Below are 25117 nucleotides of genomic sequence, written 5' to 3'. Positions count from 1 at the left end.
ATCGTAAGAGTAATTACAAAATCAGAGTTAATGGCTCTTGCAACAAACAGTAAATACATGCTTGAGTGCTAACATACTGACTGAAAGCATATTACCATTACATTAGTGTATTAGTGAGTTCATTTACATTATAATACAATAGAAGGACAGATAAACTTGTTGACAAATCATTGAAGCAAAGTCAGCTAAGTTAATAGCTATATAGTGTTAACTCATTTCAGGACTGTCGTAAAAGAAGTGAGTTTTTGCCAAGTAATAATCACGGCAAGTGATGAGTAGTTTAACGGAAAACAATATTTTTTTTTGTATTATTCTTTAATCTAAGATTAATTAAAACATATATAACAAGGCCATTTTACATGCAATCCATACTTTAAAATAAATAAATATATATATATATATATATATATATATATATATTTATATTACAGTTTTCATTTGAGGGGTGTATGCCAGGTTTAGTTATGTAGGGAGCTAATCAGAGTTAAAGGACCACTATAGTGCCAGGAAAACACACTCATTTTCCTGGCACTATAGTGCCCTGAGGGTGCCCCCACCCTCAGGGCCACCCTCCCGCCGGGCTCTAGGGGGCGGACCCAACACTGACGTTCAACCAGATAAAAATGACGATATAAAATTAAAATAATCATTACGTTTCATTAATTGTAATAAACCTTTTAAAAAAAAGACAAGTGAAAATTGAATGACACTTGTTCTTTAAGGTAACATACTGTCAGGGAAAACTAGCAGGTTTATTTACTAAAGTGAGAATTGTGGGAAATTAAAAGTGAATTTCAAATTTAAGGCCAAAGTAACTAAATTTGATAACTTCTCCAGTGTGGCTATTTTAAACTTAATTTGAAATTCACATTGAATTATTTTTTAGTTCCCCGCAAAGAATAAAAAGTTGTGATGTGACTGCACGAAAAGTGGCAAAAGTTTACTTTTTTTTAAATAAAACCTTTGGGCAGTTTTCATGCACCAAGATAGCAATAAATATAAAAACACAGGCATCCAAGAATTAAGTATATTTCAATGATGTACACTTCTCTGAAATCTTTTATCAGCACACTTACTAAGTCATCAGGAGAAGAAAGTTATTCCACAAAACTGGATTTATTGTGCCAATACAGGATCTCAGTGAGCGGAAAAACTAGCGATCACTTGCTCTATAAGTTTGTTCCCTTCACATGTGACCTGACATTGTTCTCTGGAGGACTTTAACGAGTATTTTATAAGTTTATAGAAAACAGAAATGCCCCATGAGATATTAGTTCAGCAAAACTCTGAAACCCTAATTAAGTATGCTACTAATTTGTCCTTGTAACTTTTCAAAAACTATTTGTGTGGCAGTACTATGCTCGAGAAATGTAGATAGAAACAGAGATATTCACTTAAGGTCAAAATAGCCCATATGGAAGCATAGCTGAATTTGGAAAATGTTTCTATTTCATCTATTCTGGCACTAAATGTGAAATTCACTTTGAATCTAGTTATTTACTTCTAGTAACTAACTCTGACAGTTTCAATTTTGAATGTAAAAAAATGCCGTGAATATACCACACGAGTCAGTGATTAGTGATAAAAAGATTGTGCTGAAAGTGCTGAGTTCTCATTTCAGTTTGAATGAAATCCCGGGAATTGTCTACTATTAACAAAATATTAACTATTGTAGTGTTGTTTGTATATTGTAAATATCCTGAAACATCTGTCATTAATAAAAATGTGTTGGAGTTTACTTAATAAGAATGAGGGATGTTAGAGTTATTGTATAAATTGCATAAAATGCCAGAATTGCTTCCACCAACAAGTATAAAAATGTGTGTAAATTGCATGAATCCTCACATTAAATATAGCAGCAGCAATGTCCATCAATATTGAAGACTGTAGTACCCTTACTGACAAATGTACAGATCAGTGAATGCCAGTCTTGGCACTCCAAATGTCTGTGGACTACATTTCCCAAGATGCTTTACCCAGGCTATAGGAAGGGTAAACATCAATGGAAATAAAGTTCACAGGCTGGTTTCAAGACTATACATTCTTGCATGGATAAATTATTGCACCCAGTGACAATATGCAGTAAATTAAGTTGTTGACTAGAGATGTCCCGAACAGTTCGCCGACAAACATAGCTTGTTCGCGGTCGCCGCGGCGGGCGAACATATGCGATGTTCGGTCCGCCCCTATTCGTCATGGAGGTGGGAGGGTCTGGGAGGCAGGGTCTGCTGCTGATTGGCTGGAATGTGTCTGCTGACTGTGAGGTACAGGGTCAAAGTTTACTCAATGATGACGAATAGGGGGCGGACCGAACATCGCATATGTTCGCCCGCCGTGGCGACCGCAAACAAGCTATGTTCGCCGGCGAATAGTTCCTGGCGAACGGTTCGGGACATCTCTGTTGTTGACATAAAATTCATTATCTTTTAAATGTATGACTGTATTTTACAAAGTATGGTGCCTCCTTTTTTTTTAAATGAAAAATAAAAAACATGAAAAAAAATCTAAACAGTTCATTGAAAATATGTTTTCTATCCTATAATTCCTCACTACCAGCATGTCTTCCCAATTTGAGAAATGCAATCTTAAATTAAAAATGCACAAAAAAGATAAAAAAAAACCTATATAGTGAAAAATTTCATAAAATACACTTCTGCATGGCAGGTGAAATTGCACTTTTACAAAAACAAAAATGTGTGCAGGCAAATCTTAACCCATCAGATTGTTCCTTCCCTCTTCCAGGGGTAGCATTAGGAAAGGCAGATGGTGTAAAAATATTTTAACATTTTATTGAATATGTACTCACAATCCTAAAAATTGTTAAAAAATTGTTTTAGAATTATATAGATCCCTATGCATTCTAGTGTCATTCTTATTCAGTATATTTTAATTTCAAAGTTGGAATTTTTCAAGGGTTTAGGGCCCTCTAAAATGTCCTCGCTTTGGCATTTTGCTGCACTGATGTCTCTTATTTGAACAGAATGCTCTCTGTTAGTTACAAGAACCGGTTGGAAATGGGGAAATGTGACGCTGATGTTCTGTCTGTTATTGCTTGTGATTCATTGATGGAAATCATGTCTATTAATTTTGTTATCGGAATTCAAAGCTGCACAAGTGAATCTAGGTGGATTAAGGTATACTTGTTTTAGTTTTGAATGACATTTCACCACGAATATTATTTTTATAACACTATTTCACTATATACTGATTTTTTTCTTATTTCATACCATCTCCCATTGTCTTACCCTTCATTTTCTTAATTGACAGTTTGCTTAATTACATCAAATACCATATTTAAGATAACATGGTTCTTTAAGTCTCACTTTTACCGCGGTGCTAATAGTAACAAGAATATCTTACAAATAATACAAACAAGAGTATTACTTCACTTGGAAAGTCCACTGCCCTTAATGAGGTACAGTAATTTAATTACAGCAAGATTTTTGTTCCATCTTCTCTTCCGGTGGAGTTGTTTCAAGCTATGCTCTCAAAATATAATTCTTCTTTTGATATTCCACATGTTCTGTCCATGATTTTGTGTGAAATGACAAATGGTAGTATGTAGGTTTGAAAATAGCCAAGGTTTCGAAAACTCAGACAAGACTTTTGTCTACAAGAGATATAACAAGAATAGTTTCTTTGCCCACCAATTGCCTCCGTATTCAGTATCGAAGTCTTTCTGATCACATTATAGTAATGTTTATAACGAGGTATAATATCCCTTTGCAATTAATATAAATATTTTTGTGAAAAAACTGCAATGTTTTGGAACATACTCTACTACCTTATTAACAGTTTGGTTGACTTAGAAATAGCACCAAATACAATAATAGAATTCAATGTCTACAGGCGTTCCGAGTCTGATTTTATGTCTTGAAGCAGAGTAACAGAACCTGTGCTTTCTGAACTCTTTGCTTCACTTTCGAGATCTACAACTGTTTCGTCTAGGTATCTATGAGTATCTTCTAACATGGAATCTTGTGGACAGCAGCATTCTGCTCCGTTCTTCTTACTTTCTTGATCCTCCACTGAACCGTAGAAGTCAATCAATAGCACTACTAAACGGTAAAGCTGTAACATCACCACCAAAATATTTTTTGCGGTGAAAAACACCAGCATCTGGTTAATGACTTTAAAATGGACCATGAGAACCATCCTGCAAATAAAAAATGGACCATCTTGAATCAAAAGGCTTTGCCCTATATTCCAAATGTCTGCACTGTATCTGTACAACAATAAGCAGAACGGCTTTTTGGATGATGATGTAGTAGTTGGCAGGCATCCAACATTTTGCACTGGAAGAAATAAAAATACAGAAAACAAAGCATTAAGCAATTAAACAGTTAAAACGAGATTAAAACATAACACAAAGATAAAAATATAAAGGTTAATAGTGGTCATATATCATCTCATTAACAAGTTTAATATTTTAAACATGAATATTCAGAGGCATTTGTAAATATCCTATCTGTGCAGCACCTTGGTTGCTGTTCCAGAAATGGAGTGATAAGTGAAATAGTCAAAATATAGATCACAATAGCCTTCATTCTAAGTTATTACATCCAAAGTCCATATATGCCGATGTATGTGGACAGTATAAAAAATAGACATTATTCTCTTTCTTAAGTTATTGAAACTGAAACAAACACTGAACTTTGTGCAACACAAAAGGAGCAACATTGAAGTTATAGGTAAATAATAGATAAAGGGCCAAAGGATATCTGTCCCTTGTGTGAAAAAAAAATACGTTGTGAGCGGTTTCAAATGTAATTGTTAAAAAAAAAAAATCTTGAATATATATTTGGGCAGGGATTTACAAAAACATGTTATTACAAAATTTAAATCTATATTAAGTAAAATAAACAATAAACAAGAAAATCACCAAAACAGGCCATGTCAAAAATTAAACTTGTATATCTCATATCCTTTTTATTCCAATTTTCAAAAATAATTGACTGTCTATAACACCAAAAGGTGTATGTCCACATGGAATTTCATTTCTGACTGTATAACAGTTTTGATAAAACGGATTCAATGCATTCTGAGTAAGAACGTGTTTTTATTTTCTATTAGTTTCTTGTGTAGTGGCTTTAACCCCTTAAGGACACATGATGTGTGTGGCACGTCATGATTCCCTTTTATTCCAGAAGTTTGGTCCTTAAGGGGTTAAAGGGACACTATAGTCACCTGAACAACTTTAGCTTAATGAAGCAGTTTTGGTGTATAGAACATGCCCCTGCAGCCTCACTGCTCAATCCTCTGCCATTTAGGAGTTAAATCCCTTTGTTTATGAACCATAGTCACACCTCCCTGCATGTGACTTGCACAGCCTTCCATAAACACTTCCTGTAAAGAGAGCCCTATTTAGGCTTTCTTTATTGCAAGTTTTGTTTAATTAAGATTTTCTTATCCCCTGCTATGTTAATAGCTTGCTAGACCCTGCAAGAGCCTCCTGTATGTGATTAAAGTTCAATTTAGAGATTGAGATACAATTATTTAAGGTAAATTACATCTGTTTGAAAGTGAAACCAGTTTTGTTTTTTCATGCCGGCTCTGTCAATCATAGCCAGGGGAGGTGTGGCTAGGGCTGCATAAACAGAAACAAAGTGATTTAACTCCTAAATTACAGTGGGTTGAGCAGTGAAATTGCAGGGGAATGATCTATACATTGAAACTGCTTTATTTAGCTAAAGTAATTTAGGTGACTATAGTGTTCCTTTAATATTAATAGTTTATCAGAATACACCATGTACCTGCAAGGTCAAGAGGAAATTGTAGCATACTCCATGTCCATACTGCAAGAATTGAATAAACTAGAATCATGTTGGTTCTGAAAAATAAATTGAATATATTTATGTCAAAACAATTCCCAAAACTATATGAAAAAGCAACATTTCTATTTTACAGTATACATAATAAATATCCTGAATTTCTATTATATATTTGCAGAACAATAAAACTATATTGACATGCAACTTGTATGTAATGCACTGAAGACATATCTAAATCATTTGCCTATTTTATTGAAAATAAAAGGAAACATACAAAAGTACGGTCAAATAATAACCTGAGGTACATACGTATTTTAGTTGTTTTAAAGTAGTAAATGTGCCTTTATTACCGCCTGCTGACATGGCAACATTTCAATTTAAGAGTGAGTCTTTGTCAAGCATAGCCCAATTTTTTAGGTAAACCCTTGTGGTGCTTTATAGCAGTGCTCCTCAACCCCCTCTTCAAGACATCCCGAGCAGTCCATGATTTAGGGCTTAGACATACCTTGGTAATCCCTAACTCTTGGACTTTTAGGTGTGCCTTGAGGAGATGGTTGGGGAGCACTGCTTAAGATAATGACATTTATGTTGGTTTAGTTGAATAAAAATGCTATAAAAATGTCTATTACATTAAAAATAATGCGTGCGTTATTTATATTGGTGTTTCCTATAACAAACAATGTTCCATGCAACTATAAAAAATTGGCTCTTTTTTTTTTTTATTATTATTATTATTAGAAACGTATAGGTGTTTATTTAGTATATGAAATATTTTGGAGGTTACCTTTTTTATTAGTTTTTTTTATTAATATTTTGTTATTTACTGCTTTAGTCTGCTCTGTAGACATATGTTCTGCCTCTTCAATGTTTCACAGTGGTACATAATTAATATATTGTGAGACATCAATTATTTTTTATTGTCAGTACATGAGACAAGCAACATTGGTTACATCTGTATACTGAATATATGCTCAAGTAACTTTGTGTGATTTATACATTTGTCATTTGTTAAATCAGATATATATTTTTTTTAAAGATAAAAGACACCAAATATTTACTTCTAACTAAATGATACAATATAAATATATTACATGTCCAGACTTGTGTTTTAAATCATGATTTTTAAAACAAAATGCCAATTAAATTATTGTCTTTTAATTTACAACAATTTGGTCTTAAGTAAAAAATCTTTTACTCATTAGTAGTTGTTTTTTTTTTTTCTTTGCTTGCATGGTAATAAATACAAACTTGAAATTAATTTACCCTTAATTTTCCATTAATTTGTTTCTCTGCAGGGTGTAAAACAGCTTTGGAGCAAAGAGGAAGTAAACCATGCAATGGAAAACAAAAGTTAGCTTATGTATGTACATTGTTGAGATGGAATGAGTTAAATGTGTGTCATTGTTAATATAAAAATGAATCTCTATTTTTGAAGCTATGTATGAATACTGGCCATACCTTACATGCTCCAGAGTCTCACTAGTAAATTCAAGGATGTCGGCTGCAGTGCCCACAAACATAAGAAGAAGTTGGGAAAGTTGATCACGAGTGATTCCCCCTCCAATTGGAAGAAGCCATTTCCCAATAACTAAAAGCAATAGAAATGTTTGGTGGAGTCCTAGTGTCCAAGTTTTTTGGCAAATGCTGGTCAATGTCTTAACTATATCTTCTACCTGTAAAAAAAAGGTTACAATACATAAAACATGAAAAGGAACTAAGTAGGGAATGCATTAATAAAGTACATTGTAAACCAAGCATGTCAAACCTGTGGCCCACAATGAATATATTTGCAGCCGGCACTTTGCCGCCCCTAACACTGTAAAGTACCTGCTGTGAAGCCAGGACCGTCTATGTATATGTATATATATCGATTACTGCTACATACATACATGCATCCACTAAACACACTGCATCCACTACACTCACACTACATGCACTTCACACAGACACTGCATCCACTACACAAACTACATACAGACACTGCATCCACTACACACACATTACATGCACTTCACACAGACAATGCATCCACTACACACAGACACTGCATCCACTACACAAACTACATACAGACATTACATGCACTACACACAGACAATGCATTTACTACACACACTACATGCACTACACACAGGCACTGGATCCAATACACCCACTACATGCACTACACAGACACTGCATCCACTATACACACTGCATGCACTACACACAGACACTGAATTCACTACACACACTACATACACTACACGCATACACTGTATCCACTACACATACTTCATCCACTACACACACTACATGTACTACACACAGACACTGCATCCACTACACACACTACACGCACTACACACAGACAATGAATCCACTACACACACTTCATGCACTACACACATACACTGCATTCACTACATGCACACTACACGCACTACACACATACACTGCATCCACTACATGCACTACACATATCTGTCTATGTATATATATATATATATATATATATATATAGCGATTACTGCTACATACATACATGCATCCTCTACACACACTCCATGCTCTACACACATATACTGCATCCACTACACACACTACATGCACCCACTACACTTTACACTTTACACAATACACAAACACATACACTGCACACACTGCACTGCTTCAACTACACAAACACAGACAATGCACCCACTACACAGACATTGCACCCACTACACAAACACTGACACTGCACCAACTACACAACATCTACTAGAAAGAAACTACATGTACTACACTACATCCACACATAGCATCCACTGCACACACACTCTGTAAATTGGGCGTGGGCAGTGTATAAGAGTGGTGGAAGGGGGGCAGCTTGTTAAATTGGGGAGGACAGTGTATTACATTGGGGGAGGGAGAGGGGCAGTGTATTAAATTGCAGAAAGGAGGAGGCAGTGCATTAATTTGGGGGAGGGAGGGGAGTAGTATATTAGAGTGGTGGGGGGCAGTGTATTAAATTTGGGGAGAGAGGGGGAAGTGTATTAAATTGGGGAGAGGCAGTGTAGAGGGAGGGCAGTGTATTAAATTTGGGGAGAGAGGGGGAAGTGTATTAAATTGGTGTAGGAGGGTGCTAAATTAAAGTAGTGGGACTGGGGCCAATGTATTCAATTAGAGTGGAGGGGGGCAGTGTATTAGATTAAGGGCCAGTGTATTTGATTGGGGATGGGGGCAGTGTATTAGAGTGGGGTGGGGCAGGGCCATGGTAGCCTGTGTATTAGATTCAGGGAGGCTGTGCATTAGATTGGGGGCAGTGTATTAGTTTGGGGGGCAGTGTATTAGAGTGGGGGATGGGGTGGTGTATAAGAGTGGAGGGAGGGTGGGCAGTGTGTTGGACTTAGGGCAGTGTATTGAATATGGGGGCAGTGCGCTCATTCAAAGTTTGTTTCTCTGGCTCTGCCTCTTCTCCCCAATCCATCTCTGTTGGTGTTCACCAAGGGTCTGTCCTTGGTCCCCTATTGTTCTCGATCTACACTGCCTCCCTTGGTAAACTCATCAGCTCCTTCGGCTTCCAGTATCATTTCTATGCGGATGACACACAGATATATCTGTCCTCCCCTGATTTCTCACCACCCCTCTTGACTCGTGTCTCTGCTATTTCCAACTGGATGGCTGCTCATTTTCTTAAACTGAACCTGTCCAAAACAAAACTTCTGGTATTTCCTCCCTCAAGTGTTGCTACTCCCTTGTCTGTGTCCCTCCAAGTCAATGGTGATACCATCTTCTCTACCTCTAAGACTTGATGCCTAGGTGTTCTCTTTGATTCCAACCTCTCCTTCACCCCTCATGTCCAATCAATCGCCAAATCCAGCTGCTTCCATCACGGCAAAGGTGCTTGTCCATGCCACTGTCCTCTCTCACCTTGACTACTGTAATCTGCTTCTCAGTGGTCTTACATGTTCCCAATTTACCCTATTACAGTCTATAACGAATGCGGCGGCGAGGCTCATCTTCCTGTCCGCCCGCACCTCCGACGCCTCCCCCCTTTGTCACTCCCTACATTGGCTTCCCATAAGATATAGGACTCAATTTAAGATCCTGATACTTGCTTACAAATCTCTATACAATGCTGCTCCAGCCTACTTATCCTCACTAATACACAAATATGTCCCGTCTAGGCCCCTACGCTCTGCCGGAGACCTACGTCTAACCTCTGTTCGTACTCCTACCTCTGATGCTTACTTTAAAGACTTCTCTAGGGCTGCACAATTCCTTTAGAACACCCTTCCCCTCTCTGTTAGACTCTCACTCAATCTCCACTCCTTCAAAAAATCTTTGAAAGCTTACTTCTTTAGGAAAGCATACCAATTAAACTGTGAACAGTTTTCCCTCCCCGCACCCTGATTTCGCTCCTGCAACTGTCATCAAAACAAAACACTAAGCCCTCAATGAATACTATCCTAGCAACCTACTTTTCTATTCTACCCTTACCTTTTGTGTCACATTACCCCACTCGATCTAGCATGTAAGCTCATTGAGCAGGGCCCTCAATCCCTCTGTTCCTGTGTGTCCAACTTGTCTGGATACAAATACGTGTCTGTTAGTCCACCCATTGTACAGTGCAACAGAACTTGCTGGTGCTTTATAAATAATAATAATAATAATAATCAAAATGTTTGCTAAAAACTTTATTTCCATAAATGTGGCTTGCTGAATATTGGAATGCCTAGACCTTTCTTTTTTTCTGGACTAAACCTGTTGGAGATTGTGCTATCCCCTGGTCTGGTTGCACCCAATATCTACTCCATTGAATGATTGCAGTTCCAACTACTTTTGTTGTTGTATTGAGCTTGACTGGTTGTGATGTCAGAAATGATAAGAAAAGTTTGAGTGTTGGGGTGAAGCATATGGACGAATTGTAATTTATTCCCTTTCAGATTATCAAAAAGAGATACCAGAAGGCACTTGATCAAGATCAAGAAGAAAGATATACATATGGGTATCATTCTATATGGTAGCATGTATGGCACAGAAACACAACCTAGTGAACAGAGATTTAATTAACAGTTACTTGACAATGAAACATAGAATGAAAGATGGATGGGTACATATGATACGAGCTCTGTAAGAGATTTATCTATCACATACCCCCATTGGGAGATAGCACGTCAAGAAACATTTGCAGATCTACTGTGAGTTTCTTACCGGTTTAACGAATTCCAGAGGAATCACAACTGTGTCAGCTATGAGATAAGAACTGTTTATATTACCCAATGGGCTTTCTGTATAATTATTTGCACGGCACAACTGAAAAATAATATAAATACATAATTACACCAGGATGTGCATATCATATCAAGTGTTTTAATTTTCTTGAATAATTTATAATAATTATGTTATTGTTTTACCATACACATGGAGCAAGAAGGTATACTATATAAAGGCATTTTAAAGCTGATCTTTCCACACTAAACCATACTGTCATTGCAAATCATGTAGATCAACCAGCTAAATAATAAAAATAGAAAATGTATTTTTGCCAGAAAATTAAACAATTTACTTGTCATAATATTATGTGCTCTGATTATTTATTATTATTACTTTATCCTGATTAAGTAGAAAATGTCATGGATTTTGAATGAACATATTACGTGTATATTTGTATTGCATTTTATTGCTTTAGTTATTGACAACCTTAAATTTTTATGCAAACTTCCAAGCATTTTATATAGATGTAAAAATAACATTATCACACAATCATAAAAGGCTTCTGTTCATACACATTAGCCATCTGTACATGTCCAGATGTTTTTTTAATTGTATTTATAATAAGGTTTCATGGAACATATTCTTTCAAAATATTATCAAATAAAACATTTCTTCAAAAATAGTAACAGGAAAAGAAAAGTGCCTTTTTTTAAAATTTGAAGTTTATTGAGTTTTAGTAACATAAAATGGGAGTTGGGTGGGGGAAGGGGTACAGAAAAAAAGGGATGGGGTAGGGAGGGTGGTGGTGGTGGTGGTGGGGGGGGGGTAACAGCAAACAATTACCATACAGATTGTCATACATTTTTCATAAATTTTTCATAAATTTTTCATACATTTCAGTTGAATGTGTAATGTTGTGGCCCTATCCAACTAATACTGCTGTGGTGGGTCTCTGGTACTGGCATGTTATTTTCCACCATAAGTAGGTGGGGTATTTCTGCTTATCTTTCTTGGGGGAATCTCAGCTATGACCATCTAGCCTGGTATCTATAATGGAGTGTAGCATCTCACTTCTGTGGTCTGCAAGTACTGGGGGTCCCTAAGATGAACCTGGGTCTTGTGACCCTGGTAGGTCTGTTATGCTACGTTGCCAGGTGACCCACAAGTCCCACGCTCCCCTATGTCTTTGCGAACTTGGATGCAGTGTACTGTATTGCGTTTCGTAGATTGGTTGTCTATCCATATCTTGGACAAGGTGGTGTATGGACGGGGTTTTTGTGGACTTCCAGGTTCTCGCTACTAATTTTTGTGCTATTAACAGGATATGGTACATTAATTTCCTTGCAGGAGGATGGATGTTAGTGGGTATGTCTAATAATAGAAATATCCGGGGGTCGAGGTCAACAGTAGTTTTGGTAGTATGTGTTATTATTTGTTGTATGTTTTTTCCAAAACCTCTTTAATTTTGGGCATCTCCACCAGATGTGTAGCACAGACCCTATGTCTTTTGTGCACCGCCAACAGATCGGGGGTGTTTGGGAGTATATCTTATGTAATCGGGTAGGTACCATATACCACCTGTACACTGTTTTCTGGTATTGATCTATAAGTTGGGCTGATTTAACCAATTTCTTTACCGAGGACAACATACGCTTCCATTGATCTTCAGTGATAGTGACGTTAAGGTCTGAGGCCCAATGTTGTGCTTGTGTGGAACTGTAAAACGGTTGATGTGGATGAATGGTTTTGTAACAATCGGATAGAGGTTTAAATTTAGGTGGGGCCGTCCCTGAGATCCCTATTTTTTCCCATGTTGACAATCCGTTTGTTGAATTAAGGCTATTTGTCTGTTCTTTATTATGTCTATTAAGGAGGGATTGGAGTTGTATGTGTGAATATTGCATCGTGTGTGGAACTTCGTAGAGAGAGCAAAGCTTCGGAAAGGACATCAGTATGCTTGCTGCGTGCAAGTGAGCTAGATGAGTAACTCCTTTGGCTTTCCACTGTGTTGCATGGAACGTGGGGATACAATGAACAATAGCGTCTATAGGGGTTGCCATGGATAGAGGGTAATTAGATTCAAAGTGCGTTCTATGAGTTTCCCATGTTTGAAGAGCCAAACCAAGCTGTGTGGGCATATTTGGAATGTTTGGTCTAGTGTTTTTTGGTAGCCACAACAGGTTTGGGACTCGGAAGGGGGTTATAGCTAGGTTCTCCATAACTATCCATTGGGGTCTGTTCGTTGTTGTAAGATGTGTGAGCAAGGAGGATAGGTATGCGGCTTGATAATATGATTTGATGTGGGGGAACGCCATCCCCCCACTTCGCACAGGGGCCATTAATACTTTTTGCGAGATTCTCGCCTTTCCCACACCCCAAGTGAATTGTTGCAACTTTGTTTGAATGCTTTTGAAGTATGAATTTGGCGCTCTCAGGGGAAGATTTCTAAAGAGGTACTGGAGTTTTGGCAAAATGGACATTTTTATCGCTATTATGCGTTCCGTCCAGGACAAATATAGTTGACCCCAGCCCTTCAGGATTTCTGTACACTCATTCCATACTCTATTGTAGTTAGAGGGGAACATATCATTTGGATTCTTGGTAAATACTAGGCCTAGGTATTTTATGTTCCGTACGCCATTCAAAAGAATATTTTTGTTGCAATCGCGTTAGTACTTGTGGCTCTAATCGGAGTCCCAGTGCTTGTGTTTTCGTGGTGTTAAGAGAATAGTAGGACAACGTCCCATATTCTGTAATAAGGTTCATAATATTAGGTAGGGATTTTTCGGGGTTTGTTATGTATAACAATATATCATCTGCAAATGCGCTAATCTTGACTTGCCTCCCGTGCCATTCAATCCCATCTATGTCTTGGTGGGCTCTAATTGCTGCGAGTAATGGCTCTAAGGCCAGTACATATAGCAGGGGGGAGAAGGGACACCACTGCCTCGTGCCATTTGTGATTTTGAAGGGTTGTGACAGGAACCCCGCTTGTAGTACTTGAGCTGTGGGATGGGCATATAGGGCAAATATCTGGGCGACGAGTTGCTTTGGAAACCCATATTTTCCCAGCACCTGACTGAGGAAGGGCCAACCCAGGCGGTCGAAGGCTTTCTCAGCATCTAGCGCTAGTAGAAGACCGCCTGGGCCTGATACCCTCATCTTCTCTATTACCAGGGATAGTTTACGAGCATTATCCATCCCCTGCCTCCCCAGGACAAACCCTGTCTGGTCATCTTGGATTAGAGTTGGAAGAATTTTACCTATTCTGGTCGCTAAAATTTTGGCATATATCTTGGCATCCAAATTTAATAACGATATGGGTCTAAAGTTTTTGCATTGATCTGGGGTTTTGCCTGGTTTGGGCAAGGTCACAATTGTGGCTAGGAGCATTTCTGGAGGGAGTTTTCCCGAGTCTGTCACTGTTTGGAACACCTGTACCAGCTTCGGACCGAGTATGTCAGCAAATTTTTTATAATAGAGGTTAGATAGTCCATCTGCGCCCGGGGATTTCCCTGTGGGTAATTGTTTTTTGGTGAGTAGGACCTCGTCTAAGGTGATCGGTTCTAGTAGTTCAGTAATTTGGGTCTGTTGTAGTTGTGGGAGGGGGAGCTTCTCTAGATATTTGCGAATCAAGGTATCGTTCAGGGGTTTGGCATTGGGTTGGTCTTGTAAGTTGTATAGGCCTGAGTAATATTTTGCGAATTCCTGAGAGATTTCTAGGGGGTTTTGTATTTTTTTGCCATCTGTGGTGTGTAAGTGTGTTATTCTAGATGATGCTAGTCTCGCTCTTAGTCGGTTTGCTAGATATTTTGTGGCTTTCCCACTATGGTGATATGCTGTTGCTCTTAATCTGTGTAAATAGTAAGCAGTTTTGGTGGCATTTAGTTCCGTTAGTCGATTTGTCAGAGTCTGAACCTGATGGGCTAAGGTTTGCGAGGGGTTCAGTTTGTTTTGTGCAACTGCTATAGCTAACTGTTTCTGGCATTCTAATTGTGTCATTTGTCTATTCTTTTTTAGGTAGGAGGCACGCTTAATAAAGAGGCCTCTCACAACTGCCTTGTGCGCTGACCACACAGTTTGTTCAGATACAACTCCATTTGAGTTCGTTTGGAAATAATCAGTCAGGTCCTTTTTTACCTGAAGCAAGAAAGTCTGATCGTGTAACAGTGATTCGTTTATCCTCCATGTCCCTCTCCCTTTAAATTGAAATGAGTCAAATAATTCTAAATACACCGGGCTATGATCTGACCAGGTTATATCCCCTATGGTACAGGTTGAGACTTGTGCCAGTGCTGGTTGGTCCACATAAAACGTATCTATGCGGGTGTAGGTATTATGTACTTTCGAGTGGAAGGAGTAGTCCCGCTCCCCAGGGTGAAGGGTTCTCCAACTGTCATATAGGTTATGGAGCATAAGTCTTTTGGCTAATGCTTTACATACAGATACCATATGGTTCTTTCTTGCCCCTCTATGCTGTGCCGTTGTGTCTTCTTCGGGGGACGTGATGAAATTAAAGTCCCCACAAAGGATCAGGCCACCTAGTTTATGTTGTTCAATTTTTTGTAATAGGCGTCTGAGGAATGGTTCTGCGCCTGTGTTAGGGAAATATGCGGAGACCAATGTATATTGGACATTGTTAAAAAAGCCTATCAGGATGATAAATCTGCCCTGAGGATCTATAAATTTATCCTGTTCTACAAATGCCACATTCTTGTGGATTAAGATAGATGACCCTTTGGTCTTATTCGTCGATACCGCGTGGTACTGGCATGGGAATAGTTTAGTATATATTTCAGGAGTTTTTGTATTGCTAAAATGCGTCTCCTGTATACAGGCTATATCTGTCCCTTTGTTTTTAAGTTCCTGCAATAATAGTCTTCTCTTACCCAGGGTATTCAGCCCCTTAACATTATACGTCAATATTTTCATGTTGTGTAGGCGATTTATTACAGTGTACTGTAGCTGTTTGCTCAATGGCCATTTGAAGCGGTATTTTGTGGATATCTCTACTATCCATTATCTGATCACTGTTTAGATAGTGGTTCAACTGTGTTTGTGGGCTATTATTTGCTTGCCTGGGGGTGGATGGGGTGAGGGTGGAAAGGGGGAACAAAACGAGTTGTGGGTGGTGTGCCCAATTCGGCACCCAAAACTGGGGCCTCTTCCCGCGGCCTATCAAGTAGGCGCGGTTAGTGGGGGGGGGGTGCAGGTGAACACGTCCAACATGTCAGTCATTCACCTGGAAACCGTAGAGCAATTACAATTCTAAGAACATAAACCTATAAAACATATATCAAGTCTATGCAACACACAATGTTAAGGGTTATAAGCATTGTAAACCCCGACGGCTGAAAATGATGTCGCCATCTACTCCAATTTTTAGGACTTTTGTGTCCGGTGCATATTGGGCAGAGTCAAAGTCTAACCAGCATGGCATGCTGCTTATGTTTCTAGTCCCCAATAACTGGTACCAAGTGGAGCTTAGTCATATGTGGTGCCGTATTACGGTATAGGATGTTTTAGCCTTCAGTCAGAGTGTGTAACCCTTGGTAATGAAACTTATGGTGTGTGTGGTACATAGTTACGTATGTCTGAGCTGGCTCATTGGGTCGACCACTCCGGTGACATTCTCGGAACCTTTGTAGTTGGAACGGATGATGTGGTTGGTAGTGGTATTCCCCATTCTTTCAGCTTTTGGAGACCTTGTGCTGTGATAGAGTGTATTGTGTCTTGGTATGAAATCAGGAGTTTGGCTGGATATCCCCATCTGTAATTTATGTTCTGTTCTCTCAGGACGGTGGTGATGGATGCTAGCGATTTTCTAAAGTGGAGCGTTTCCGCCGACAGGTCCGCAAAGATTTTAATTGTTTTATATTCTTCTGGCATGCCTGCATTTCTGCTAGCCCTCATGATTCTTTCCTTGGCATGAAAGAAATGTATCCTGGCGATTACATCTCTTGCCGCTGTTGGTGGCAGGTGCTTTGGTCTGCGTAATCTGTGTGCCCTGTCAATGATCAATTGATCCGGGTGTATTTCTGGCGTGAGAGTTTGGAACAGTTCTGAGAGATATTTATGGAGGTCTGTGTTCTGTACCGATTCTGGGAAGCCCCGGAACCTGAGGTTGTTCCTCCTAGCTCTGTCCTCAATATCTGCCAACTTTAGTCTGTGCGCCCCCAGAATGTCATCCATTTCCTGGATTTTGTCTGCCAGACTGTTATGTGCCACGGCGTATTCATCCATTTTGTTTTCTATCTGTGCTGTACGGGTTCCCATCTCCTGTACCTCTTTGTGGAGTTCAGATGCCAGCTCCTGAAGCTGCTTTTTCATGTTTTGTTGTATGTCTGTGACTTCTGCCATAATTGCGCGGATGCCTCCCAGCGTCAGTGGTAATTCTTCTGCAGTGTGAGGAGATGCTGTCCGCGGTGAAAGGGAGTTTTCCTGCTTCCTCTGGTCGCCGCCATCTTGCGCTGGCTCCAGGCTCTCTCTCAACTTGGAGGCCGCGTTTTTCGTAAGGAAGAAAGATGCACGCTCTGACTTCCCAGCTTTAGTTTTTTGTCTCTGGGACATGCTTGCTTCTTATCCCGAATCGTAGGTAGGTTTTTGCTCGGTATTCCGTTTATTTTAAGCTCTTTTGGCTTTGTCTTGGCGGAGCTGTGCTTACATGCGTCCGACCAGCTCCAGCGTCAGGCCACGTCCCCAAAAAAGTGCCTTTTTAAAACAGATTTGTGACAAATTCTAAAATTCAGTAGTCTGTATTTACTAAGGCACAATGAGAATATTTTCTGAGCTGCATTTAAAACAATGAACATTTGCATTACATACACACTGTCAGGATTCCCCCATATCTTTCTTTTCGATCGGCATTACCCGTACAACTTCCGGGTTTCACCGATCTGACTTCGCCAATGTGTCTCACGTCACATGCTTCCCTTTGAAAAGGAAGCTGCAAACTAATCAAGATTGCTCAATCAATTTGTGCCTCTTGCATACTTACTACTTTGTTGCAGATTGTCTTCCGAGCTTGACTACTAGTTTCTCCGTGTACCGAACCTTTTGACTTACTCCTGACTACGCTGACCTCTCCACTCCCAGACTTCAGAACAGACATCACCACTTCCTCTATTCCTCTACATACTTCAAGGAACCATAACCCTCATCATTACTGGAAATAACTTCAATGCACATCATTCAATGTAAGCAAAATAAGTTCTCCAGTTCTAGGGATTATTAATTGGTTCGCAACTGAAGTTATTGGGATGGATAAGAAGGAATATAATTGTCTGTCCTCTGGGATTCAGCTACTCATCTCCTATCGAGACCTATTCATTATTTACTTCTACCAGAACCTAAAGGACTCATTTATTTTCTAAGAAGAATTAGCTTTGTGTTATTATTGCTGAAGTTAAAATAACTTTATTATATGTTCCTAATTAAGGAGTTGCCTTATTTAATTTAATTTTGCCAAACGTTATTCAGATTGAAGCAATTACCTGTAAGATAATCTTTGCTCATGCATTGTCATTTTAAAATCTCATTACATCAGAAGATTACCGAAACAAAATTGCTTTAGTTCAATAAATATTATTTTCTTAAAGTGACAGTATCAATTCTCTTCATTCACCTGAGGTTGAGTTCCAATAACCTTTCCACAAGTATTACACACACTTTGATGCATAATTGGTCATGCCAGACCTTGATAAATACTGCTATCTGTATTATTGAGTCATGGTCACACACACACTCACTGGAAGAAACACACTGATACTGAAAGACACATTCACTGACAGACAGACAGACCCCCCCCACACACACACACAGTCACTGACAGACACACACATAAACCCTCTGATACTGACATTTACACATTTTTCATACACTCACCATTTTTTTATTATTATTATATATTTTTTTAATTTAAATTTCCAGCCTCTCTTCATGTGAATTCTTCCCTGGGGTCCAGGTTGTTGTAATCTTCTTGCTGTGCAGGTTAGTGATGCCGAGGCTGGTGTGGTGTCATATCCCAGCTCTCGGCATCCCCACATGGAGTGCGAGTGAGCCGAGCAAGAAGATTACAAGTATCAGAGGTCCCTCCCTTGCCGTCTGCACACAAATAGTGTTTCTGCGTGCCATGGGGGTGGCTAAGGTGGCCAGTTGTCCCCCCACCCATGAAATGAGGCAAACAAGATATTTGCTGAGGCATTTGGGGGCAGCGTTTTTTGCGGCCCCCCCCCAGGAAAGTGCCGCCCTAGGCGTATGACTTGTTTGCCTTGCGCTAAATACAGCGCTGAGTATGAACAAACTTATTTTAAATCAGGGGTGATTTTAGGTATCTAGGTATGATATATTTGTTCAATTACATTTATTTTCACTAACATTGATGAAATGTATTTCATTGTTCTTCAAATATTTAGGCCAGTCATTCAACAACCAAGTTGTTATAATACACTGTGTTCTGTTCGTTCTTTATTGAAGGCTTAGGTACCTTTCAGTAATTTACAGTGAATGATTTCTGACCATATATGGTTGCCTTATTTTCAATGAATGCCAACATTTCTTCCTGGTATTCAGATCCTGATCTATGGCTTATTACAGAAGAAAGAGTACTTTAATTTTCTGCTTCTTCAAATGACCACACACAATCATCTGCCTCCAAAACCTTATAAAGCAAAGCCTACCTAGTAGAAGTTGATATGAGCTATCAAGTTCCTATTATTTTTTAACTCGCATCTTGTAATATAATCTTATAATTAGTATTTTGATTAATAAGAACACCTAAACGTGACTCTCCTAGGCTTACAAACCAAAACACTTTGAATAGATAACACACATGCACCAAATATGATGAAGAATGCCAAAATTCAAATTCATCCATAAAATACACAACATATAATTTTATTAACCCTTTTTTCTAGAAGCTTCTATGTATCCTAGTCTGGCCATATACATCTTTATTTTAAAAATGTTAACTAAGCCTTAGGTTTGTTGCATCTCACATTTATCTGCTTAATATGATAGTTGCATTGAGAGTTTATTCTAGAAATGAGTTTCTTATAGAAACTAGAAAAATCATCTAATGCACCCTCTCTTGAAAAACAAATTTAAAATTCCAATATTGATTGTCACGAACGCACCCTACTTCAAGAGTGTGCGTGATGTAGTTGTGGTGGTGAAAGGGTCAAAGTTCACTATTTGTCTGTACTAGACTGGAAATAATGATAAAATCCCCCTTAACACCGCCCACACTTATGCATAATAATATAAATATTACTATTTTAATGCTGTCACCACCAAGACAATTTATAAATGGGGTGCCTTGGTCCCCCAGGTAACTTAATAATAAAACCCACCAAATACAACTTAGCACAATATCTAAGCAATTGAAAAACACTAATAAGCCTCTTCAGGTAACGTGATTCTTTACCAGACAAAGGCAGAACTTAATAAAGGAATATTTATTATGAGCAAAAAATAGTCACAGTGCAAACCAAAAATAGATGATAAACAAATTATTTACACCAACAACAGATAAAAACAAAAGGGATAACATAACAGAAGTCCTAATCACTCAGGTTTTCAAAGTAAAACTTCTGCCCAGTATCATTAGATATATACCCTATGGATTACCAAGCCTCGTCCAGATTTGGAGATAAGGCGTACCTATAGTAACTATAAGTCACCACCCCCTTGTGTTCCAGACCAACATCAATCTAAATGGAAACATTTGGTTCTATCTCGTCTTATGTACTTGCCACAGAAATAATAATTGCATCTATGAATTTGTTACCCTTTTCCCATTCCATAGATATGTCATATTCCTTACTTGTGACCCAATATAACAGACATCACAATCCATTCCCCTATGGTTAAGTTACACAAATCATGCTTGGGCTTGATTAGAAGATTGTGCCTGTCCTATTCTAAATATAATAAAAATGAGGCTTAATTATTAATCTGTGGGTAAATATTAATGTTTATTTTGGATATGATACTGGAACACAAGGCTAATCATCATTAACATATCAAAGGACGCCCTATCTAAGAGGGAATTTAGACATATGGTAATTTAGAGAGTTAATTTATATTTAAACCAGACTTCCAGGCCACTTATGTGTGACTTCTCACACCTTGCAGAACATTTGATTAATCAAAGGATCAATCCATATGGTAAACATCTGCCCCCTTTTACATTCCAATGCAATTTACATTACCCCTTCTGTCACCTGACCTTGCAAACAAGTGACCAATTCATATATGCACTACAATATTTACATTAATTGGCAGTATTCTATTGTGCAACAATGAATTATGCACCCTTGGTGTGACATTGATGCTATTCATATAATTACTAGTTAATATCAATAGAAATATATGAGACAGAAATTCAGAGTTTTTCTAAGGTAGAATAGGAAGCTCTACAAAATATTGATATCAGTAAGGTAAGATCTTTTAATTTAAGTAAATATTAAATCATGCTACTGGAGTGATTACAATTCAATTAGATATAAAAAATATCTCTATATTTAGAAAACAAAAAATGTGTTGAAAGAAAGTCCACATTCAGTGTCTTCTAAACCTTTCAATTCTCAAATAAACAAGATCTACGGATAGATACATTTCTAAAGTAATAACAAAATTGTACTGCACACAAACATAAAGAAACTTGAATCCGAGTAAGTGTAAGCTGAATTTGAAATTAATCTGTGTATTGTGGCTGTGGTCAGTAGATAGTAAAGAATTAGCTTGTAGTCACTGAAGAAAGAGAAAGGTCCAGGCAGTCCAAGACTGAGATCAGTATTTTATTGAACTACAGTGTCCAGTAGCAACGTTACGACCCTAGGGTCTTTTTCAGGTCAATTTGAAAAAGACCCTAGGGTCGAAACTTTACTGCTGAACACTGTAGTTCAATAAAATGCCAATCTGAGCCTTGGAGTGCCTGGACCTTGTTCTTTCTTCGGTGACTACAAACTACTTCTTGGTCCTTGGTGCCAGCCCCAGGTTTAGTTGCATCCAGGCTCTATTTATGGATTGAGTGCAGTTACATTTTTTGGTTTTTGATTGTAAAGAATTAGTCCAGCAACAGCTGTAGTCCTGTAGTTTGCCAAATCTTGTTCTAAAAGCTTATTGTTTTACAAAGCTTACAGACTTTGTAATGTATTTGTTTTAATAAAAGTCATTTAGATTGATTTTGAGAACATATCACAATGTGAAATGTAACTTTTATTGCTTCTGTTGGATGAAGCCTTTTGCTCAGATAGCAGAGGTGAAGTGTGTACAATTTCATAATAGCAAAGGTATTTATTGCAAAAAAACCATAGCTGTAAACCATTTACATTATTTGGAACAGTGATTTCTTCTATACAAGACCAGATGGCTTTAAGAGAAGAAACAATGGACTCATACTGCTGCAGTAGTTAGAGTCCTGGCAATTTATTACACATCTTAACCCCTTAAGGACACATGACGTGTGTGACACGTCATGATTCCCTTTTATTCCAGAAGTTTGGTCCTTAAGGGGTTAAAGAATGACTGCTCATCTGTGTTACAGCTTTTGTTGGGATTAACCTCATATCATTTTCAATGTCATAGAATAGATAATGTGTAATTCTAAAACTTCAAAGTGATTTCAAAAAGGTCCTACTCTTCTCTTAAACATATTAAAGGGACAATATAGCCACAAAAATAACTTTAGCTTAACCCCTTAAGGACCAAACTTCTGGAATAAAAGGGAATCATGACATGTCACACATGTCATGTGTCCTTAAGGGGTTAATGAGGCAGCTTTGATGTATAGATCATGCCCCTGCAGTCTCACTGTTCAATTCTCTGCCAGGGTCTGCACCCATACAGAGCAATTGTGTATACATGATTAGAATGATTGGAAATTAAATCTGTTCATTGCAAAAAACTTCATTTGCAATGGTTTTGCTGATAGCAGAGCTTGTGCTACCTTCCATGCCCCATAGTCCCCCACTCAGCATGGGCCGGCAGGGAGATATGGAGATCTCCCTGTGTAACACTGCACTGATCACTGTGCAGGCTGCCATCTGACTGAGAGCAGAGCTTGGTAATTACTATCTCCTGGTCAGAAACCAGAACTGAGCATTCTGAGGTGTCTGCTCTCAGCCATACACTCTCCATGTCACGTCACCCCCCTAACTATCCCCTCACACACAGTCACCATGTCACTGTCCACCCCACACACACAGTTGCATTGCCAAAGTCACCCTGTCACATTTACTCTGTCACAACCACCCTGCCACAGTCACCCTTATAAACCTCATACTCATACAATCACCATGTCAAAGTTAATCCCACACTTACCCCTCACACAGAGTCATATTCATTGCAAAATCCATCCTGTCACACTCACTCTGTCACAACCACACTCCAACAGTCACCCTCACAAACACTCAGGCACCAGAACACAGACAGTAACCTTCATACGCACACTATCACCCCTTACACAAAAGACAACACAAAACCACTGTAAACACAATGTAAAGACCACCCCCATACATGTAACACACTGCAGGGTTTCTCAACACATACCCTAACAGACACAGAGATACACACACAGTTACAGATATGCATTGAAGGCATAGTCATGGATACAGATTCACAAGGAACGTGAAAAGTGAGTGTGCACCAAAATTACAAAATAACACTTTATAAAAATCACATAGAAGGATACCGAGGATAAAGTAAAATTTAGAGAACACCGCTTGGCATCCTATATAAAGATAAAAAATCATCAGTGGCATGCCATCATGAATTGGTCCATTATAGTAATCCTGCTTGTATTTTTGTCATGGGAATAGAACGGATACCCCCTTAAGAGAGATTTGGTGAAAAGAAAGAGAGCACTGGTTGCTGAATCTAAATGGATCTTTAAAATGAAGACATTAAGCCCGTATTGGTTTAAATGAGGAAATAGATCCAATTTAAAGTATAGTTAAATAATAAAAATAGAAATGTTTTTTCATTTAATATATTGGGCTAAGTTTTGTGCCATTTGTGTAAAAGACGTTCAGGTCACTAACGTGGTTATTTGGTGCATTTTATATATTCTGATTAAGATTTTAAATATTTATTGCAGCAAGTTAGATCTATCTTTACCATGCAGTATCTCACAAAAGTGAGTACACCCCTCATATTTTTGTACATATTTTATTATATCTTTTCATGCAACAACACTGAAGAAATGACACTCTGCTACAATGTAAAGTAGCAAGTGTACAGCCTGTATAACAGTATAAATTTGATGTCCCCTCAAAATAACTCAACACTCAGCCATTAATGTCTAAACTGTTGGCAACAAACGTGAGTACACCCCTAAGTGGAAATGTCCAAATTGGGCCTATAGTGTCAATATTTTGTGTGGCCACGATTATTTTCCAGAACTGCCTTAAACCTCATGGGCATGGAGTTCACCAGAGCTTCACAGGTTGCCACTGGAGTCCTCTTACACTCCTCCATGATGACATCACGGAGCTGGTGTATGTTAGAGACCTTGTGCTCCCCCACCTTCCGTTTGAGGATGCCCCATAGATGCTCAATAGGGTTTAGGCCTGGAGACATGCTTGGCCAGTCTATTACCTTTACCTCCAGCTTCTTTAGCAAGGCAGTGGTCGTCTTGGAGATGTGTTTGGGGCCGTTATCATGGTGAAATACTGCCCTGTGGCCCAGTCTGACACTTGTCTTTGTACGCCTCACCTGGTTGTCGCCACAAATGATTGACTGTCGCCACAAATGATTGACACCATCTGAACCAAATAAGTTTACCTTGGTCTCATCGGACCACAGGACATGGTTCCAGCAATCCATGTCCTTAGTCTGCTTGTCTTCAGCAAACTGTTTGCGGGCTGTTTTGTGCATCATCTTTAGAAGAGTTCCTTCTGGGACGACAGCCATACAGACCAAGTTGATGCCGTGTGCGGCGTATGGTCTGAACACTGACATGCTGACCCCCCACCACTTCAAACTCTGCAGCAATGCAGGCAGCACTCATACATCTATTTCCCAAAGACAGCCTCTGGATATAATGCTGAGCATGTGCACTCAACTTCTTTGGTCGACCATGGTGAGGACTGTTCTGAGTGGAACCTGTTCTGTGAAACCGCTGTATGGTTTTGCCCACCGTGCTGCAGCTCAGTTTCAGGGCC

General features: G+C 38.7%; 1 protein-coding gene across 1 annotated transcript in view; it reads right to left on the bottom strand.

Moving 5' to 3' along the window:
* Positions 1-2927: 2927 nt before the first annotated feature.
* TMEM26 (transmembrane protein 26) overlaps positions 2928-25117 on the bottom strand; it is a 77727-nt gene continuing 55537 nt past the window's right edge. Inside the window, exons 3-6 of the mRNA XM_063433582.1 lie at positions 10950-11051; positions 7230-7444; positions 5754-5830; positions 2928-4295 (exon numbers count right to left, since the gene is read on the bottom strand). Of these exons, the coding sequence (XP_063289652.1) occupies positions 3844-4295; positions 5754-5830; positions 7230-7444; positions 10950-11051 (846 nt within the window). The 3' untranslated portion in view covers positions 2928-3843. The remainder of the gene's footprint in view (positions 4296-5753; positions 5831-7229; positions 7445-10949; positions 11052-25117) is intronic.

This window comes from Pelobates fuscus, chromosome 10 (assembly GCF_036172605.1).
Source record: "Pelobates fuscus isolate aPelFus1 chromosome 10, aPelFus1.pri, whole genome shotgun sequence".
NCBI classification, from domain to species: Eukaryota; Metazoa; Chordata; class Amphibia; order Anura; family Pelobatidae; genus Pelobates; species Pelobates fuscus.
This window is presented reverse-complemented; position numbering and strand designations above follow the sequence as displayed.